The 17,552-nt window shown below is 42.0% G+C and overlaps 2 protein-coding genes across 4 annotated transcripts; one reads left to right on the forward strand and one right to left on the reverse strand.

Moving 5' to 3' along the window:
* The first annotated feature begins 3,602 nt into the window (after nt 1-3,602).
* Nucleotides 3,603-7,794, forward strand: GLIP7 (GDSL-motif lipase 7). 2 transcript variants are annotated; one of them, XM_088977493.1, is made up of 6 exons: nt 3,603-4,342; nt 4,434-5,695; nt 5,879-6,006; nt 6,377-6,625; nt 6,993-7,245; nt 7,469-7,794. In XM_088977493.1, exons 2-6 carry the CDS (start codon nt 5,437-5,439, stop codon nt 7,687-7,689), a joined length of 1,110 nt encoding a protein of 369 aa, XP_088833619.1. In that variant the 5' UTR covers nt 3,603-4,342; nt 4,434-5,436; the 3' UTR covers nt 7,690-7,794. The 2 variants fall into 2 exon arrangements, with proteins under 2 accessions (XP_088833619.1, XP_088833620.1); XM_088977494.1 differs by lacking the exon at nt 3,603-4,342 and having other exon boundaries at nt 5,130-5,692.
* A 1,036-nt stretch (nt 7,795-8,830) lies between these two features.
* Nucleotides 8,831-11,994, reverse strand: LOC148863412 (Galactose oxidase/kelch repeat superfamily protein). Of its 2 annotated transcripts, none has more exons than XM_088977491.1 (2): nt 11,076-11,994; nt 8,831-10,980 (listed from the first exon to the last, which is right to left on the reverse strand). In XM_088977491.1, the coding sequence occupies exon 2, from the start codon at nt 10,744-10,746 to the stop codon at nt 9,427-9,429; it is 1,320 nt and encodes a 439-aa protein (XP_088833617.1). In that variant the 5' UTR covers nt 10,747-10,980; nt 11,076-11,994; the 3' UTR covers nt 8,831-9,426. The 2 variants fall into 2 exon arrangements, with proteins under 2 accessions (XP_088833617.1, XP_088833618.1); XM_088977492.1 differs by having other exon boundaries at nt 11,107-11,975.
* Nucleotides 11,995-17,552: the final 5,558 nt, after the last annotated feature.

Consider the following 17,552-nt stretch of genomic DNA (forward strand, 5'->3'; position numbering starts at 1 on the left):
ACCTGGCCGACCTAGCCGCCCATAAGACGCCCACGAGCTCGGTAGCTCACCAAGGAGCTCGCCAAGGAGCTCGGTAGCTCACCAAAGAGCTCGCCAAGGAGTTAGGCAGCTCGGTAGAGCTCGCCACAAGCAACTCGGCATAGCTCCCCCGGGTAGCTCGCCACTTGTAGGGTAGCTCAGTACAGGAGTAGTTTGGTGTATCGCAAGAAGATCTCCTGCCTGACAACCTGGCCTAGACACCGACCCGCCGACTGACACAGGCGCCGACCTGACAACCTGGCCCAGACACCGACCCGCCGAATGACGCAAGCGTCGCCCTAACAACCTGGCCCAGGTGCCAACCTGGCCGCCTGACACAAGCGCCAGCCTGACGACCTCGAGGAGTTCACCACCATACCCCGATTCTGACGGGATGTGACGAGTCTTACCGTTTTGAGGCTTTTCACCCACCTAACCCGCAAGGACTCCGGTATATAAAGACCTCACCCCCCAAAGGGGGAGAGGATGGAAAATATGGAAGTAATCCCTGCTCTCTAGCTCTCTCGTTTCTCCAATATCATCTTCAAAGCTCTCTACAATCAAAGTGCTAACTTAAGCGTCGGAGAGTCCCCACTGGGAAAATACCCCCGGGTCCTCTGATTTAGTTCTCACAGGTCTCTCAGCTCATGCCGCCTACAAAGAGGAGGAAAAGGTGGAGTTCTTATAGGTCCCTCAGCTCCCGCCACCTACAAAGAGGAGGAAAAGATGGAGTTCTCGCAGGTCCCTCAGCTCCCACTGTCTACAAAGGAAAGAAGATCACCTCATGCAGAGGGCAGTCGAGTTGCACTGCACTAGGGAGCTCCACCATTCTCTAAGTTACAGACCGCCTAGTAGGGAGCTCGCCACCAAGTAGCTCTCCACTAGGGAGTTCGCCACCAGGTAGCTCTCCACTAGGGAGTTCGCCACCAGGCAGTTCTCCACTAGGGAGTTCACCACCAAGTAGCTCATCACCAAGGCATGTCACCACTAGGTCAAATAACGAGGTACTTAGCCAAAAAAAAATTTATACATCACAAAAAATGGTACATGACCAGAAACGGTTACATCAATTGGCGTCATCTGTGGGAACACGCTACAAAAAGCTAAGTTCTCATCCTACAAAAGCTAAGTTCTCATCTTACCAAAGCTAAGTCCTCACTTTTTAGAAATTTAAGCTATCACTTTATAGTTTACATTTTTTATGAGCTCAAAGACTATGCAGGGAGCTAACAAACTAATTAGCTCTACCAACCTTACTTTCAATTCAGATAAAGCCTCATCAGTCCTCTCTGCAAAGTCCCCCCTACAAAGATGAGCTCTTCGTGGTTTTTGTGGGAGTTGGCAGCCAACAGACTACATAGGTGCCCTTACCAGTCAAGCCTTCCAAGGCTCCCGTGTGAGCTGGCGACTTAAAGTTAGTAGTGCTGCCCTCGAAGGTCAAGCTCCTAGTAGCTTCTTGTAGGGGTGGGTGACCGGCATTACGAAGTTGATGCAGCGCAATCACAGCTCGGCACCTCACTGGTAGTTCGGGACCTGGTCAGCTTGGCACCTTGCAGGTAGCTCGGCACCTCACTAGTAGCTCAGCACCTGGTCAGCTCGGCACCTCACTGGTAGTTCGACACCTAGTAGGCAGCTCGGCACCTGGTCAGTTCGACACCTCACAGGTAGATCAGCACCTGGTCAGCCCGACACCTCACAGGTAGCTCAGCACCTGGTCAGCTCGGCACCTCACAAGCAAAGCCTACGGGCCACATTACTACTTAAAACCCAATCGCCTCTTCGGCACAGGCAAAGTCAAAGAAGAGTGGACTACGAGTCGCTCCCAAAGCCTATGGGCCACATTACTGCTTAAGACCCAGTCGCCTCTTCAGCATGGGCAAAGTCAAGAAGAGTGGACTACGAGTCGCTCCCAAAGCCTACGGGCCACACTATTGCTAAATACCCAGTCACTTCCTCAGTATGAGCAAAATCAGAAAAAGTAAACTATAAGTTGCCCCTAGAGCCTAAGGGCTATACTACTGAACTGGCGGAGACCTCCTCAACTTACTGGCAGCTCGCCACATACAAGCAGCTCCTAAAGCCTAAGGAATTGGATCATCACTTACTAGCTCAACGACTTACGGGCCAAAAGAAGAAACCTACTCCCTTCGCTGAGTTACTCTCAGCTCGGGAGTGGGGGGCAAATGATGAGGGCAAATTTGGCCCTCTAGTGAAATTGCGACACGTGGCACCTCGTGACAATTAGGCAAACACCCAGGCAACAACTTACCAAGTTGGTGTCCCACCCGGGAACCGGTTTGGCCGGCCTGGCGCGACCTGCACGCGGCCTAGCGCGGCCTGCTCGCGGCCTGCGCGACCTAGCCGACCTGGACCAGCCTGGCACATGATCTAACCTGACTGACCTAGCCGCCCATAAGACGCCCATCGATAAACTCGGCATGCATACCCCACGAGCTCGGTAGCTCACCAAGGAGCTGGCCAAGGAGCTCAGTAGCTCACCAAAGAGCTCGCCAAGGAGCCAGGCAGCTCGACAGAGCTCGCCACAAGCAGCTCGGCATAGCTCCCCCGGGTAGCTCGCCACTTGTAGGGTAGCTCGATACAGGAGTAGTTTGGCGTATTGCAGGAAGATCTCCTGCCTGACAACCTGGCCTAGACACCGACCCGCCGACTGACACAGGTGCCGACATGACAACCTGGCCCAGACATCGACCCGCCGAATGACGCAGGCGTCGCCCTAACAACCTGGCCCAGGTGCCGACCTGGCCGCCTGACACAAGCGCCAGCCTGACGACCTCGAGGAGTTCACCACCATACCCCGGTTCTGACGGGATGTGACGAGTCTTACCGTTTGGAGGATTTTCACCCACCTAACCCGCAAGGACTCCGGTATATAAAGACCTCACCCCCCAAAGGGGGAGAGGATGGAAAATATGGAAGTAATCCCTACTCTCTAGCTCTTTCGTTTCTCCAATATCATCTTCAAAGCTCTCTACAATCAGATTGCTAACTTAAGCGTCGGAGAGTCTTCGCTGGGAAAATACCCCTGGGTCCTTTGATTCAGTTCTCGCAGGTATCTCAGCTCCCGCCGCCTACAAAGAGGAGGAAAAGATGGAGTTCTCACAGGTCCCTCAGCTCCCACTGCCTACAAAGGAAAGAAGATCACCTCATGTAGAGGGCAATCGGGTTGTGCTGCACCAGGGAGCTCCACCATTCTCTGAGTCACAAGCCGCCTAGTAGGGAGCTCGCCACCAGGTAGCTCTCCACCAGGGAGTTCGCCACCAAGTAGCTCATCACCAAGGCACGTCACCACCGGGTCAAATAACGAGGTACTTAGCCAAAAAAAATTTATACATCACAAAAAATGGTACATGACCAAAAACGGTTACATCATGTATAAAACCTCATCTAAAGTAAAGTTTTATAACGATTATCGATGTAAATACTACATCAATAAAATTAATGTAAAATATCACATTTTTCAAAACTCAATAGTCAGAACCATTTTAAGGTTTGGTGTAAAACAACATCGAATTTTACATGTATGAGTCCAAAAGCAGCCTTGATCTGTATTTGAAAACAGTGCAAACATATTTGTACTCTTACCGAAGGCAGCCTTAGGGTTGGTACTTTATTCTAGCATGAAAATGCAGACTTGATTTGATTTTACATTGATAAATTTAATCAAAGGTATTTGGTGATACTGGGTAGAAACACCAATGGCTAAATAAGTATGTTTATCCATAAGATCCAATTTGGCTTATTTATTGCTTAATACTTTAAACCATCTTCGAGAGTCTGAGACTTGCATTGGTGGAGTGGAAGCTACATCCATTAATTACAAGTCAATTTAGTCCCACACTTCATCCGGGATCAATGCTCTCTGCGGTATGCAGTTCAGCTTTAATTAAGACACTCTTCTCCCGGCCCTCAGCTCCTCAGGGACGCGCAGACCAGCAGGTCATGAATCATGATGCAGTGAGTCAGTGACAGTGGGGTTGCTCTCTCTCTCTCTCTCTCTCTCTCTCTCGCTCGCTCTCGCTCTCGCTCTGCCTGTGTTTGTGTGAGTTTGCAGAAACTGTACAACTTGGGGGCCAGGAAGATGGTGTTGACTGAAATTGGGACGCTTGGATGCATACCCAATCAGCTAGCCATGGCAAACGCTGACAACGGTTGCGTGGAGAGGGTCAACAACCTGGGCATTTTGTTCAACGATCGTCTCGCCCAGCTCACCAAAACACTCAATTCCACCCTCCCTGGTTCATTTTTCGTCTATCAGAGCGTATACCAAACCTTCTATGATATGGCGATCCACCCTTCTAACTAGGTCATTACCTCTCACCTCCAACTTCAATTCCTGCGTTTCTACATTTGATTAAACCATCTAAACTGAGCATTTGTTGCTTCATTGTTTGCAGGGTTCTTTGTGGCAAACACTGCTTGTTGTGGGAATGGGAGGTATGGAGGAGAGGTGACCTGCCTCCCCTCACAAATTCCTTGCTCCGACAGAAGCCAATATCTGTTCTGGGATGCGTTCCATCCAACCCAAGCTGTCAATGACATTATAGCGAACAGGTGCTATAGTCAGAACTCTACCGACCGTTCCCCTATCAGCATCTATCAGCTTGCTCAGATATAGCTCATTTAAATGGGCAAAAAAATTAATAATAAATGCTTCGAGTTCGAAATTTCAAATCATGTCTCCATTTCCCTCGCTTGGCTCATTAGATTGAAACAATAAGGTTCGCTCAGATGTGGATCTATGCTGAACAAAAATAAGAGGGAAGAAAACATTCTTGAAGGGCAAGTTCTTTCGCTTCAAAAGAAAATGGAAGGATGCATTGAGTTTGAATAATCCAAACCAGTCGAACCAGCAGATTAAAGTGCCTTAACAATATAGGACTCGCTGCCCTGCCCCCATTTTTCGAGTGTTGATCTATAAAAATTTTTGGTGAGTTAACATCACAGTTTAATGGCTTCAATTGCTTGGCATCACCAGATCTGTTACATCTTTCCCTTTCCGGTTCTGGGTCGCTCTTTATTAGTTTATTTATTCTTTATCCAAGTAAACTAATGAAATCTCTACGTCGAATTGCCATCGTCCTCCGTCCAAAACCTGCAAACTCTGGATTCTGAAATTCAAACTACATTTCTCAGAAGCATACTTTGGGAACCCCTGCTTCAAAGCATTTACACCAGTAAGGAAAATATGATACCGATCAAAAAACAAAGTGCGGAAAATATGAAGTACGCGCGCTTTTCCAAGACTACCACATGGTAAAATTGATAGCAACTTCTAACAACCCCCACCTGGCTAGCTGGTCCAGGAACATGACTAGGAAGGTGCAACAAGTGTGAACACTTGGCTCAGCGCAGAGAAGCTCTTTGCAGCAAACCCTAAGGGAAGCCCAGACAGGGAAGATGGAGAAAGGAGTTTTAGTTCTTGTATCATTTCTCAGATCTCTATCTCTAGTGCTATTTGGGTTTACTGTTCTTGCCGTCCGAAGCCAAGATAGCCCACTTACACCAGCCATGTTCATCTTTGGAGATTCATTGAACGATGGTGGCAACAATAACTATATACCCAGCATTGCACGAGCAGATTACTTGCCTTACGGGATTGATTTTGGTTTCCCAACTGGTCGGTTCTGCAACGGCCTCACCGTCGTCGATTATGGTGGTAATATCACATGTTAATACAACACTTCAGCATGTTGCGTCTCCAAGAACATCGAGAGCTTCATATTCCAAATCTAATTTGACCATCCAATTTTTTTTCCCTTTTCGTTTTTATTGTTGCTTCATTCATACCCATCGTATCACTCACTGTCTCTCTTATCTGATTAATTTCTATTAATTTTAGCTCGGTTATTGGGCTTACCGCTTATACCACCATATTTAAGTCCACTATCAAAAGGAATAAACATCTTTAAAGGAGCCAACTATGCATCGGCAGCGGCTGGAATCCTCGACGAAAGCGGCAAGAATTATGTATATATCCCTACCCTTTGCTCAGTTTCTTTAGTAAATCTGAAAACATACTGGGTCTTTGTTTTTTCTTCTTATTTCTTCTTTCCTTTACATAGTACTTACTACTTTTCAGAGGATATCAAAATAATGCAAGTTCAGTGCTTCCCAAAGAGTTACTTTTGGAGAATCCAGGAAGGAAATTTTCATCTTTATAAAATGTGATTACCGATTACTGTAGCAGTAATTAACCCAGATTATAAGGCCTCAAATTTGACTGATTTGTTACAAGATATTAGAAGTATTTGAGCAATTTCATTTCAAATATTAACCACAGGAAGATTTGTACAGGGGCCATATCATTTTAACTTTTGTTTTTTTCATTGATTTGAAGGGAGCACGAATAACCTTTAATGGACAGATAGCATTATTTGAGAAGACTGTGAAGCACGACTTACCGCCATTGTTCCAGAGCCTCGAGGCCCTTTCCAGGTACCTTGCAAAATCAGTTTTCATCGTCACAATCGGTAGCAATGACTACATCAACAATTACCTCAACCCCACCATCTCCAACAGTAGCCAAATCTACAGCGGAGAAGAATTTGCAGATCTCCTCATCAGGGCCTTATCACAACAACTAACGGTAATCACCAACTATAAAACTGTGATCAATGCCCTTTGCTGAAAATATAATCTCAAAAAACCCATCAATGGCGGTGCAAAAGAATCAGTTTTAAGCCCGCAATTAAAATCACGGTAACAAAAGAAGAAAAAATATAGAGAGACTTTGTTATCGAAACCCAACCGAACCTCTATTACTACCCGCTAATGAATGCTAGAGATTCTCTTAGAGACCAGAAGTCCACAATATCATCACCATGCCAAAGGCAAAGATGAAAACTTCTGCCATGAAGACTAGCTTTTAGATTATATTTGTGAGCGTCCTCTTGCTAAATCATAACCCCAAAGATCATAATTGTGTCTGATGATAGTGGTTTCGCTGTCCGCAGAAATTGTATGGTTTGGGCGCCAGGAAGATGGTTCTGGGGGGAATTGGCCCAATTGGATGCATACCCGATCAACTATCCAAAGGAAATGGCAAGAATGGTTGCATTCAGCGGATCAACGACTTGGCTGTTTTATTCAATGATCGTCTCATGCGGCTAGCAAGCAGCCTCAATTCCACCCTTCCAGGCTCATTCTTTGTATATCATAACATATTTGACGTTTTCTATGACATGGTCATCAACCCTAATGAATACGGTTAGTACCCATTGCCATTCATTTTTTTTTTAAAAGGACTCTTGCAAAGAGGTGTTTCAAGGCTTTGAGAATCTCATTAGACATGTAGACTAGAAACATAGAACTCTTATTCATAGCTTTTCTAGTAAACATAAATGAAAACTTTCTTGTGTTCTTGAATTCCATTTGGGCTAGATCTTGATTACCTTTCTTCATATTTCTAAGTTGCCACCTCATGTTGCAGAGTTTACTGTACCAAACAAAGCCTGCTGTGGGAATGGGAGGTATGGAGGGGCTCTGACTTGCCTTCCTCTACAGCTGCCATGCTCGAGTAGAAACCAATACATTTTCTGGGATTCCTTCCACCCAACCCAAGCTGTCAATGCCATTGTAGCCAACAGGGGCTACAGTAAGTTTGCAACTGATTGCTACCCAATCAGCGTCTACCAGCTGGCACAGATATAAAAAATGAAATGTGGAGAAACAAGCAACTACTGTATATGCAATGACAGAATGACTGATTGGAAATTGGAATACAGGATAACAAGATTGTGCATCATATTTTCCATCCACCCAATCTATTTTCTTAAAGCTGCATTTGCTTGGTTCCTGTTAGTTTTTGCTGAAAAAAAAAAAACACAGAGGTACTGATCAGAAGTACCTTAATGCTAAAAAAAAAAACACTTGGCAAGTCATTGCTTCTTCAGGCCAACCATCTTTACTATATAATGCAAATATCTGCCTCCGCCTCATATCCAGACAACCATCCAAAAACTCTAGTCTATTTATTTTCTTATTGCCACTACCTCCCCTCTCTCCTCTTGTACGTGGCATTCAACTAGTCCTAAGTAAAGCAATGGCAATGCAATTCTAGCTGGACCATCAACAGTAGAAGCCACCAGAACAACTCAATGTGTTAAATATGGCAAAAGCAACCCCCTTCCCTGAAAAATATGGAAGTTTACTTAATTCATTACTTTTTGTTTGTTAATGAAAATCAAATTCAAAATTCTAGGACAAGATTACATCCCCAAAGAGAATATATTTAAATTTGCCTCTGGAAGCAACCAGTACCAATTAATATAATTCTTTATCTTGTACAATAGTTAGCCTTCTTGGTTCATTTCATGATATCCTTTTCCTTCAACTGTTTCTGCATGGTAATTTATATTCTTCATATTGGAGTTCAATGATGTCAGTTTGTGCGTGTGTGTACTAATTTGGGGTCAGTCCATCTATGACACAATGTATGTCCCTTTGACTAGGTGCAGCACACCTCTGTATTCGACCAGAAGCATTCAACTAGTTGGCAGACTTAGATTGGCAACAAAGGTCCAAAATTCATTCTTCTAGACTGAGAATCAGCAATGAAGCACTAGAATTCTGAGGAAGAAATATTTGGTCCAGGTGTATGAAGACCTTACCACTACATTAACAATAGCAATTCGAACATCAACAACCATATAGAAATGCATCGACATTCGAATGGAACAGGCGAACAGCCCAACTTTCAGCAATCACCTAGTAGCCATTTACTGATACTTGCTCAAGAATACTACACCATAAAAAGCAAGTCAAAGAAATCAAAAAAGAATGGAAGATAAAGTAAAAATAAAGCAACAAGAGTATGCCATTTAGACTTCTCTTGCAATCAAATTGCAGCAACAAATTGATAACAAAGGGAAGTACCAGACTCTAGAAAGAGCCACTTACATGTGTTGAATATTTTTAGACAGTATATATGAATTTTAGAAAATCCTAAACTTTCTTGTATTCATTTCTGGACCTCCCTATCCATGATGCCTTCATCTGACATGTTTACTCCTTGTTCGAGAATCTAACTAGTGAAGCAATGAAGTCATGTCAACGACCAAGACTTTATCCCAATTTCATTGGTAATTTAAAAGCAAACCATGGAGTTAAGACTTGTTTCTCTAAGATGGAGCAGTTGATGCTAAATTCCTGAATGTGGTGCTCTCTTAGGATGATGAAAACAATATGCTAAGATAGAAAGGAAACTGGATACCATTTTGCAGCCAGTTAAGTAAGAAAAACAGAAATCTAACTCATGGATAGATGGATAAATGTGCAGAGACAGGAAGGGGGCAGAGATTGAGGAAAAAAAATGTGAAGCAAATGATGATAAACCATGAAACTCTCTCCAACAATTGGAAGGCATTGCCACAAAGTGCACTGCCCTTCTCAGTGGATGGAAGCATCAAATCTTGGCTCATAGAAACAGACCTGGCTGTTGTAGGACTGAAGAGCACAACCAGCAATCCAAGACCATACTTTCTTATCTACATCATAAAGAAGACCTTTCCCTTGATTCCATGATGTAAAACAGACCAAATTATCCTGTCCAAAGCATTCGAACCTCTCCGCTGATAATCTCAAAAGTGCCCTAAAATACTTTGGGGGCATCCTACTTATCTCCACCCACATAATCTTCGTATGATCCAACTCCCAAATTCTCATACTCTGTAGAGTACTATAAAGTCCTATCCTTCCAACCAGAAACAATCGCTTTTGTGTGCCAGCTACCAAATATCCATCCAACAAGGAACGAGGGAACTTAGCTGGTATATGTTCCCAGCACCCTGTGTCTAGGCGATACATCATCAAACCAAGTGGAGAAAGGGTCTCTAGGTAAAGCCTTGAGTCACAGAACGCCATCTTAGAGGAGCAAAGATTAACGGCAGGCATTATCTGATGAACTGACCAAGTGTTAAGCTTGGAATCATAGACCTCAGTGGGTAGTGTCTTGTCTCCATAAATATCACTTGTGGCAATCACTTTGAACGATCTATCTGTCCGGTTGGCAACCATGATCATTTGCCTTTGCTGGTTATAATGCATACTGGGCAACGTCCTCCAAGCTTGGGTGAGGGGGTTGCAGACCAATGTCTTAAAAGTTAACCCATCTAATCCGGAGAAGCAAACAAGACCCCCAGAAGAACCAACTAGCCAGAATGCCCACTGTGGTAAGAATGTCAATGGGATTTTATACCATGTTTTCAACGGCAAGCTGAAGACGGAGCACTGAGGGATCTGCGAGTTGTTCCAGAATGTGAGAAGACAGGGCCCATGCGATGGCACTTGTGAATGGAACTTAAGAAAGCTACTATCTTGGAGAATCGAATTCCACCGTTTACACACGGACCGGAGTCGGAAGATCATGAATGGGGGAACCCTAGCTAGAATTTCATTGAGCAGGTCTTCCGGTAACATTGCCCATATATTGTCTTCCATCTGAACATCAGGATGGACAGGTTTAGCAAATGTGGCAGCAGTTTCTTCGTCGAAGCCGCGTGGCTTGGTCTTGACCACCTTCTGCCTAGAAGGGCTTGTATTCCTCGATCCAGCTCTGCCAGAAGGGCTAGTGTTCCTCGACCTAGGTGCCCCCAAAGGTGAAACTGCCTTAGAACAACTGTCATCTTCCTGGTAAACGTCATTTCTGGACAATGAGGACCCTAATTCTCCAGCTCCAGATTCAGAAACCCCTCCTCCATCTCCGCTCATTGTTTCAGAAACCAAATACAATCTGAGCTCCCAGTTACAATGATAGTTTTGATAAATTGAACCCCCAAATCTAAACCCTAATTCACATGTTATGACACCCAAAATCTCCCATGCAATCAGGCATTTTCTTCCACCAAAATGGAAGCCCAAAGATCCTAAACCCTAAAATCCGTAACTTGGCAATGAGAAGCGCAGCTCAGATCAAAAGAAATACTTCTTCAAGAGATCCAATTACTGAATCAAAACGATCAAGAAAAGTCGAAACTTTAATGCACAGAAAAAAAAAAAAAAAGGTAAAGAAAACCAAAATTCCAGGATCAAAAGGGTACCTTCGATTCGATTCTCAACACAAGCACTTACCCCTCTTCAGCCTCTGTTACCCTGAGGAACAAACACCGTTCAGAATTGTCCAGGCACGTAAAGGAAGAAGGAAGCCACCCAACACCAACACCAACAGGCCAACCCCTCCTTTGTCTCCATCTCTAGTCGGTGCACAGAAGACAGAAGTCCCTCCCCTCGCTGAGCCTCTGGTCCCTTCTGTGTCTGCTGTATTGCCAATGTGAATTTTTTATTATCGCTAATGAGAAATCTGATTATTTTATGGGGGAAACGGCGCGTAAAATATGTGAAGCGGCTCAAGCAGTCAAACGATGCCCACAGCCACGCTCTCTCATTTGGAACCCACAGCCACGCCCACGCTGGCATGCATCACCGTACATGAAGATCATTTTCTATACCATATTATATATGATTTTCCCAACTCTACCAACAAGTCTAAACTCTCTCGTCGATTTGAAGCTCCAGCCCGCCAATCAAACAGGGCGAAGATTGAGGAATTGTTTGGCAGTTGGCAACTCGGCGGCATGCCACGACAATGATCTTCATGGCCAAAACTCAAAAGGCGCCCCTCCACCTCCACCTCCAGATATGGATCACAGTGCTTGTCAAATGGTAGGTGCCTGCACTTTTTCAACCCCATGAAGACTCCGGAGGAGTTGTTTTTCCATGGAAGTTGTTGCGGAATGTACTACAAGCGAAGAAAAAGAAGAAGGTGGAAGCAAGAGAGAGATGCCCATTATTCCAATCGGTGGATTGTCTCCTATCACATCATATACTGCGATTTGCTTCTCGGGTCCTGCCTGCAAAAAGGTATTGGGAATTAGAATGCAACCATAAACAGGCAACCTACATAAAGCTGTCAATACTGAGTCGGGTCTACTTGATAGATAGATTACAACTGACCAAACTGATTACATGGCTCATGATGATTCTATTTATTGTTTGTGTCCAAATTAATAATTGGATTAGAATTGATTATATAGTTAATAATATATAAACACTTATTATTTTCTCAACATATATATATATATAAGCACTTTACTATTTTTGTTGAAGCTATATTATCATAAACCAAGTTGATCAGACCGGATTATCATTGATTCAATTCTGGGTCTAGAACTGATTAGTCATTGGTTCGGAACCGGAGGTGAAGGGTCAGTTGGATTCAAAGTTGGGTTGGGATGGAAAATACCAAACCTATGTATTAAAACTGGGTTTGCCTGGCAGGGCCTTGGAAAACCAGACCTAACCCAGCCCATCAATCTGGAAGTTGGACTGGCTCGAAAAAAGACCATTAGGTTGCCAAATGCCGATCGAGCCTCTAATCAACTCTATCTGAACGATGCCGCGCGTCTTCTACCTGACTACACTCGCTCTGTTACTGGGTCCGGACTCCGGAGACTGAGCAGAATTCATTATGATGATACGTACAGTGTGATTATATTCATTCACTTGTTAAAGCCATATTTTTACGAGGCTGCTCATCCACCCGATCGTACTTACAGCATGAGGGGTTGGTTCACTGAACCGCCTTGACAAGGCTGCATGCCCCTACGCTGTTCACAATTCCTCAGGCCACACCGTCACAGTAGGCAATGGGCCAGACCCAACAAATTAAAGAGCATCACAGCTGATAGTAGCTGGGCAAAGCCAAGCCCAACAAGACAACTGTCTCCGTTTAAATGGGCTGGAAATTTTGACTACTTGTTAACCTCCTGGATAAGGAGATGCAATCCAGAGTCATAGTAACCTGCCTCGTGCTGCACTCTTAGAGAATCAGATCCCACTAATGAAGCTGTGTCCCACTTAATATACTGAAATGTCAAAAATTAGCTTCACCAAGCCAAGACATTGCACTTATGCTTTCATGGTACTTATTCTCACAGTGAAGATAACATTTTATAAAAGTTAAAGAATGCTCTGATCTCTGAATTAAGTTCATCTGATATTTCTGATTTCCATGCTGCATTTTAGTGCATTAGAATATGCTGTAGCCTGTAGGTCAGGCTGAATATTTTGTCCTGGAACAGAAGACGACCTGTACGTAGATTGGTCCGAGTCCTCAATAGTTTGGTAGCTATTCCTTTATTCCATGGACCCACCATTAAATTGGCCCAACTTTAACAGATCAGTAGAGACTAGGGACAAAAAAAAAATTGGAGTACTATTGCATTTAATTGGACAGTAAAATCCTGATTAAGAAGCTCGATCTACAACTACAAACAATGCCTAGAACATATGGTTGAAGATCTGACTCTGCTCATTTACTTGTATGGTGGTGAGGTGTTCATTGTTTGTTTTTAATTGGTTGTACTGGGATGGTGTTTCACTTTCAGAAAGTATGTGAATGGGGTTCCACAGAACTTACAGATTGCTTTTATACTTTGTAATAGAGGGTGCTAGGCTACAGGAATCCCACTTTTTCAAACCAGTTTAAGTTTAAATGGTGCAGTTCTGCCAGGGTTTCAGCATTGGCATGCAGATTCCCATTTCAGAGAGGGGATAACAGTAACCATTCTAGCTTCATATTGTACTGGTTGATCACATTCTGAAATAAAACCATATTTTGCAAATTGCAAGTGAAGCTCTCAATAAAGTTCAATTTGAACAAGTTCTGCTTGATGGTAGGATTGGATCGGATATGCCTTAATTCATTAATATTCTGATTCAAACCAGATATTATCCACTGATTCAGATTGGGCTTGGATTTTCATATTATTAATAAATGAAAAAAAAATAATTAAAATATTGTATGTAAGTAATAGAAAGATCTAGAAATGAATGGCTTTGATATTGTCTAGGGGACTTTATTAGGGTCCATTCCATTTTTGATAAATTGGGCATATCCCCAGTAATGACAAAGGATCATTATGTGTTTCTATGAGACTTGAAACCTTTGATTCTTTGGCAAATATAAGAAATTGGGGTGGATCCATATTTGGATCAAATTCAAATACAAAAAAATCGATACCATTTACAGCCTACTAATTAAAAGGTTAGAATAACCCTTGGGGTTTGGCTAGAGGGTGATTCTTAAAATGTCATGGACTCATGGTTTGTCTGATTCAAATAATTCTCCATCAAACACAGTGGTGCCTGTTACAGACCTCTTCAAAGGCCAATTCACTATATATGATTAATTTCACTTTTGTTTATCTGTGTCCCAAGTCACAATTTTGCTGGACCAGGGCGCTAGTGTCCATCACGAGGGCATGCAGTTCCTAAATGATCCCAAATGAGTATGTCTTGATGATATACAGTCACTGAAGGGCTTGCTGAGTGCTGGTTTACATCAATTCAATCTGTAATATTAAATAATACCAAGAGTTGAAACCATAATTTAAAGTAGGTTCTTAGCTCAAATTATGTTCAAGTCGGAAGCAACAAGCAAGCAATTGAAATAATATTCCAAACCTGGTCCAGATCTAAATTCATGGCTTTGGTCTAATTAATCACAATGTTGAAACCATGAAAAGCAGCTGAGACTGAGAAATCGGATTCTACCTAAGAATAGTATAGATGGATGCAAGGTTCTAAATAGGGCGTATCGGCCTGTATTGATGTTTTCTTTTTATGATTTATATATTTTTTTTCAAAACCGGTTCAGAGGAATCGGTTTAAGTCCCAGTTACCCTCTGAATCATGGCCTGACCCGATACACCCCCTGTAGGGGCATACTAGAAAGGCCCTGATATGAGAGGTATCAGCTGATAGATAACGATATTTTGAACCTTGGATGGATGTGTGGTGGGGTTAGCCCGCTAAGGCATCTTTGCAAGACCCTCACGCCATCTCTATTCCCAAATGAGTAATCTAGTGAACTAACATTTTACGTTTCTTGCTACGGTTTGTGGATACAAACATCTATGGACTATTTATGTTTCTTTTTCCATCTTCCAAATGTTTGGTACAGGTCTTGATATTGATTCTTGCCAACCCCATCTTTTCTACCCTCGGAAATAATGGAAGGAAGCCATGTCCACTAGCAATTAAACCATCACTGCAGACAGTGAGGGAAATATTGTCTTGGCCTTAGTATAAGCACTATTGTAGCAGTATCCGTATTAGAGTTCAAATCAGCCCCCGACGACATCCCACACCACATTCCCGCCATATATTGGGAACATCTCCTGATAATGATACCAAGAATGATGATGTCATCGTCGGAAAATGTTCCTAATAATACATGGGGGATGTGGTGTGGGACGTTGTGGGGGACAGTCTTGTGGGGGGCTGATTGGGTCTCTCCACATTAGAACTTTCAGGAATTACTGTCCAAATGTTTATCATTTGTGTTCTGAATAAAAAATAAATAAATAAATAAACAGTTGTGAAATTTTTCATACAAATTTTATATAATATATGAGTAGTAGGATAGGATTTTCAAACAATATGCCTGTAAATGATGTAGCAGGGAGAATAAGAGAACACCATCTTCTTAAAAAGAAAAACACAACCTTGAATCCAAAAGGGAGAAGAAACTGAGAAATTTTACTCAAGTCCTCTACTTCTCCAAAATAGTAAAATTATTAGAAACGGTAAACCTTCTAGTTGAACTTTTTAACCTCCCTAAAACCACGTGGAAGGCTTTCTAAACAAGTTCCAATTCAGAATATGTTAAAACAATAATATAAAACTTACTATAAAAGAAAATCTTTTAGAATAACCCACTTTAAAGGCCAAAGTAATGGAATTTGTGGTCTTGACATATTATGTGGAAAACAGAAACTCTGATTAACTTTAAAGGGGGTAAAATACATAAACCTTCCTTGACAATTATAAAAACTTCTTCTATAGTTTTATTTTAATAAATACCTCCTTTGAACTTTTCAGAAACTCGACAAAAACCTCTCTTCTGTCATTGTCTCAGACGAAAAACGTTAAATTGATACACCAGTTTTTTTTCAAATACCCACTCTACCCTTTTATAAATTATTTTACATACAAAATTACTGAAATAACCCCATTTTAACTTTAAAAAAAAACATATTTCAGTAATTTTGTATGTAAAATTATTAAAATGATCATTAAAAGAGGTTTTTGTTGAGTTAAAATGGGGTTATTTCAGTAATTTTGTATGTAAAATAATTTATAAAAAGGTAGAGTGGGTATTTGAAAAAAAAACTGGTGTATCAATCTAACGTTTTTCGTCTAGGACAGTGACAAAAGGGAGGTTTTTGTTGAGTTTCTGAAAAGTTCAGGGGAGGTTTTTATGATTGTCAGAAACTTCAGGTGAGATTTTTGTATTTTACCCTAAAAGTTATAGCCATTTGAAATTTTATTATCCCTTTTAGCCTCTCTTCTTCTTCTTTAGATCATAAGCTTCTAGAAACTTTTCAGCAACTTGTTCTACATCAGTAAAGAACACCAAAGCGTCCATTTGGTTCACAGTCAGAATCAGAACCTAAATCGAAATCCTTTAAAATCAGAAATGAAATCATTTATTTCCATAGTCTGTTTGATTCAGACAGAAATTGGAATGGGAATTGGAATTGGAATTGGAATCAGCTTGAATAGAATTAAGTTCCCAACGGAGGAGGAGGAAATGGTCATTCCCTCAAATCGGAAAATGCTATTCTAGTAGAAATGAAAATGAGATTCCAATTCCATCCAACCAAACAGTTAAAATCAAAATAGGCCATTTTAATTCTGATTTCAAACCCTATTACTACAAACCAATATCGAATCCCACATTCTTCAAGGTTGAGGGGCTTGGTGAAGAGATTGCCTAATTTAACCATTTTGAGGGAACGAAACCTGATTTGTAAGTTGTAAGAAATAGATCAATATAATGTCATTGGTAGCCCATCCCTCTCCCTTTAACATCCCAACCCTGGTGGCAGCAGGATATATTTGATCCCAAGTTTGATGGATCGCATTCATATTATTAAGAAATTAACAATAAAAAAACTGCTTTTAGCAAGTAATGCATGTCGCTTGTGACACTAACAAGCACATAAAGAAATTAAGAATGAGCCAATTTATACCTAGACATGGTGGGGTCATGGACAATTGTTTTCGGAATCCATTTTGGACCGTCAGCCCAAAATCGCTTCCTCTGGTCAATCCGGCCTGCCCCCTCGTCATACACCAAATTGATTTGTGGTCTCAAAATAAGCAAAAGAAAAAAAAAATCAATTGCAATATTTTTAGTGGTCATAATTAAATGAGGCAATCATGGGGTTTTGAATTATGTTGCAACAATTTGACTTGATATGTCGGTGCAAATCGAGTATACCCGTACCCGGATTTAATCTAATTATAATTGAATTAGAATCGGACAAATCGGGATCCAGTTAAATCGATTCAATGACTTTGAAGAGGCTCAAACCTATGATTATAAATTAAACTCTGCTTATGGGCATAATTGATCTTGATGTGGATGGTTCCCCAGTAACTACTTTACTTTACTATGTATCTCACAGTTTTTCTTATGAAGGTTAATAATGAAAAAGAAAGTGATAAAA

This window comes from Nelumbo lutea, chromosome 3 (genome assembly GCF_056320005.1).
Source record: "Nelumbo lutea isolate HS-2025 chromosome 3, American lotus-T2T, whole genome shotgun sequence".
NCBI classification, from domain to species: Eukaryota; Viridiplantae; Streptophyta; class Magnoliopsida; order Proteales; family Nelumbonaceae; genus Nelumbo; species Nelumbo lutea.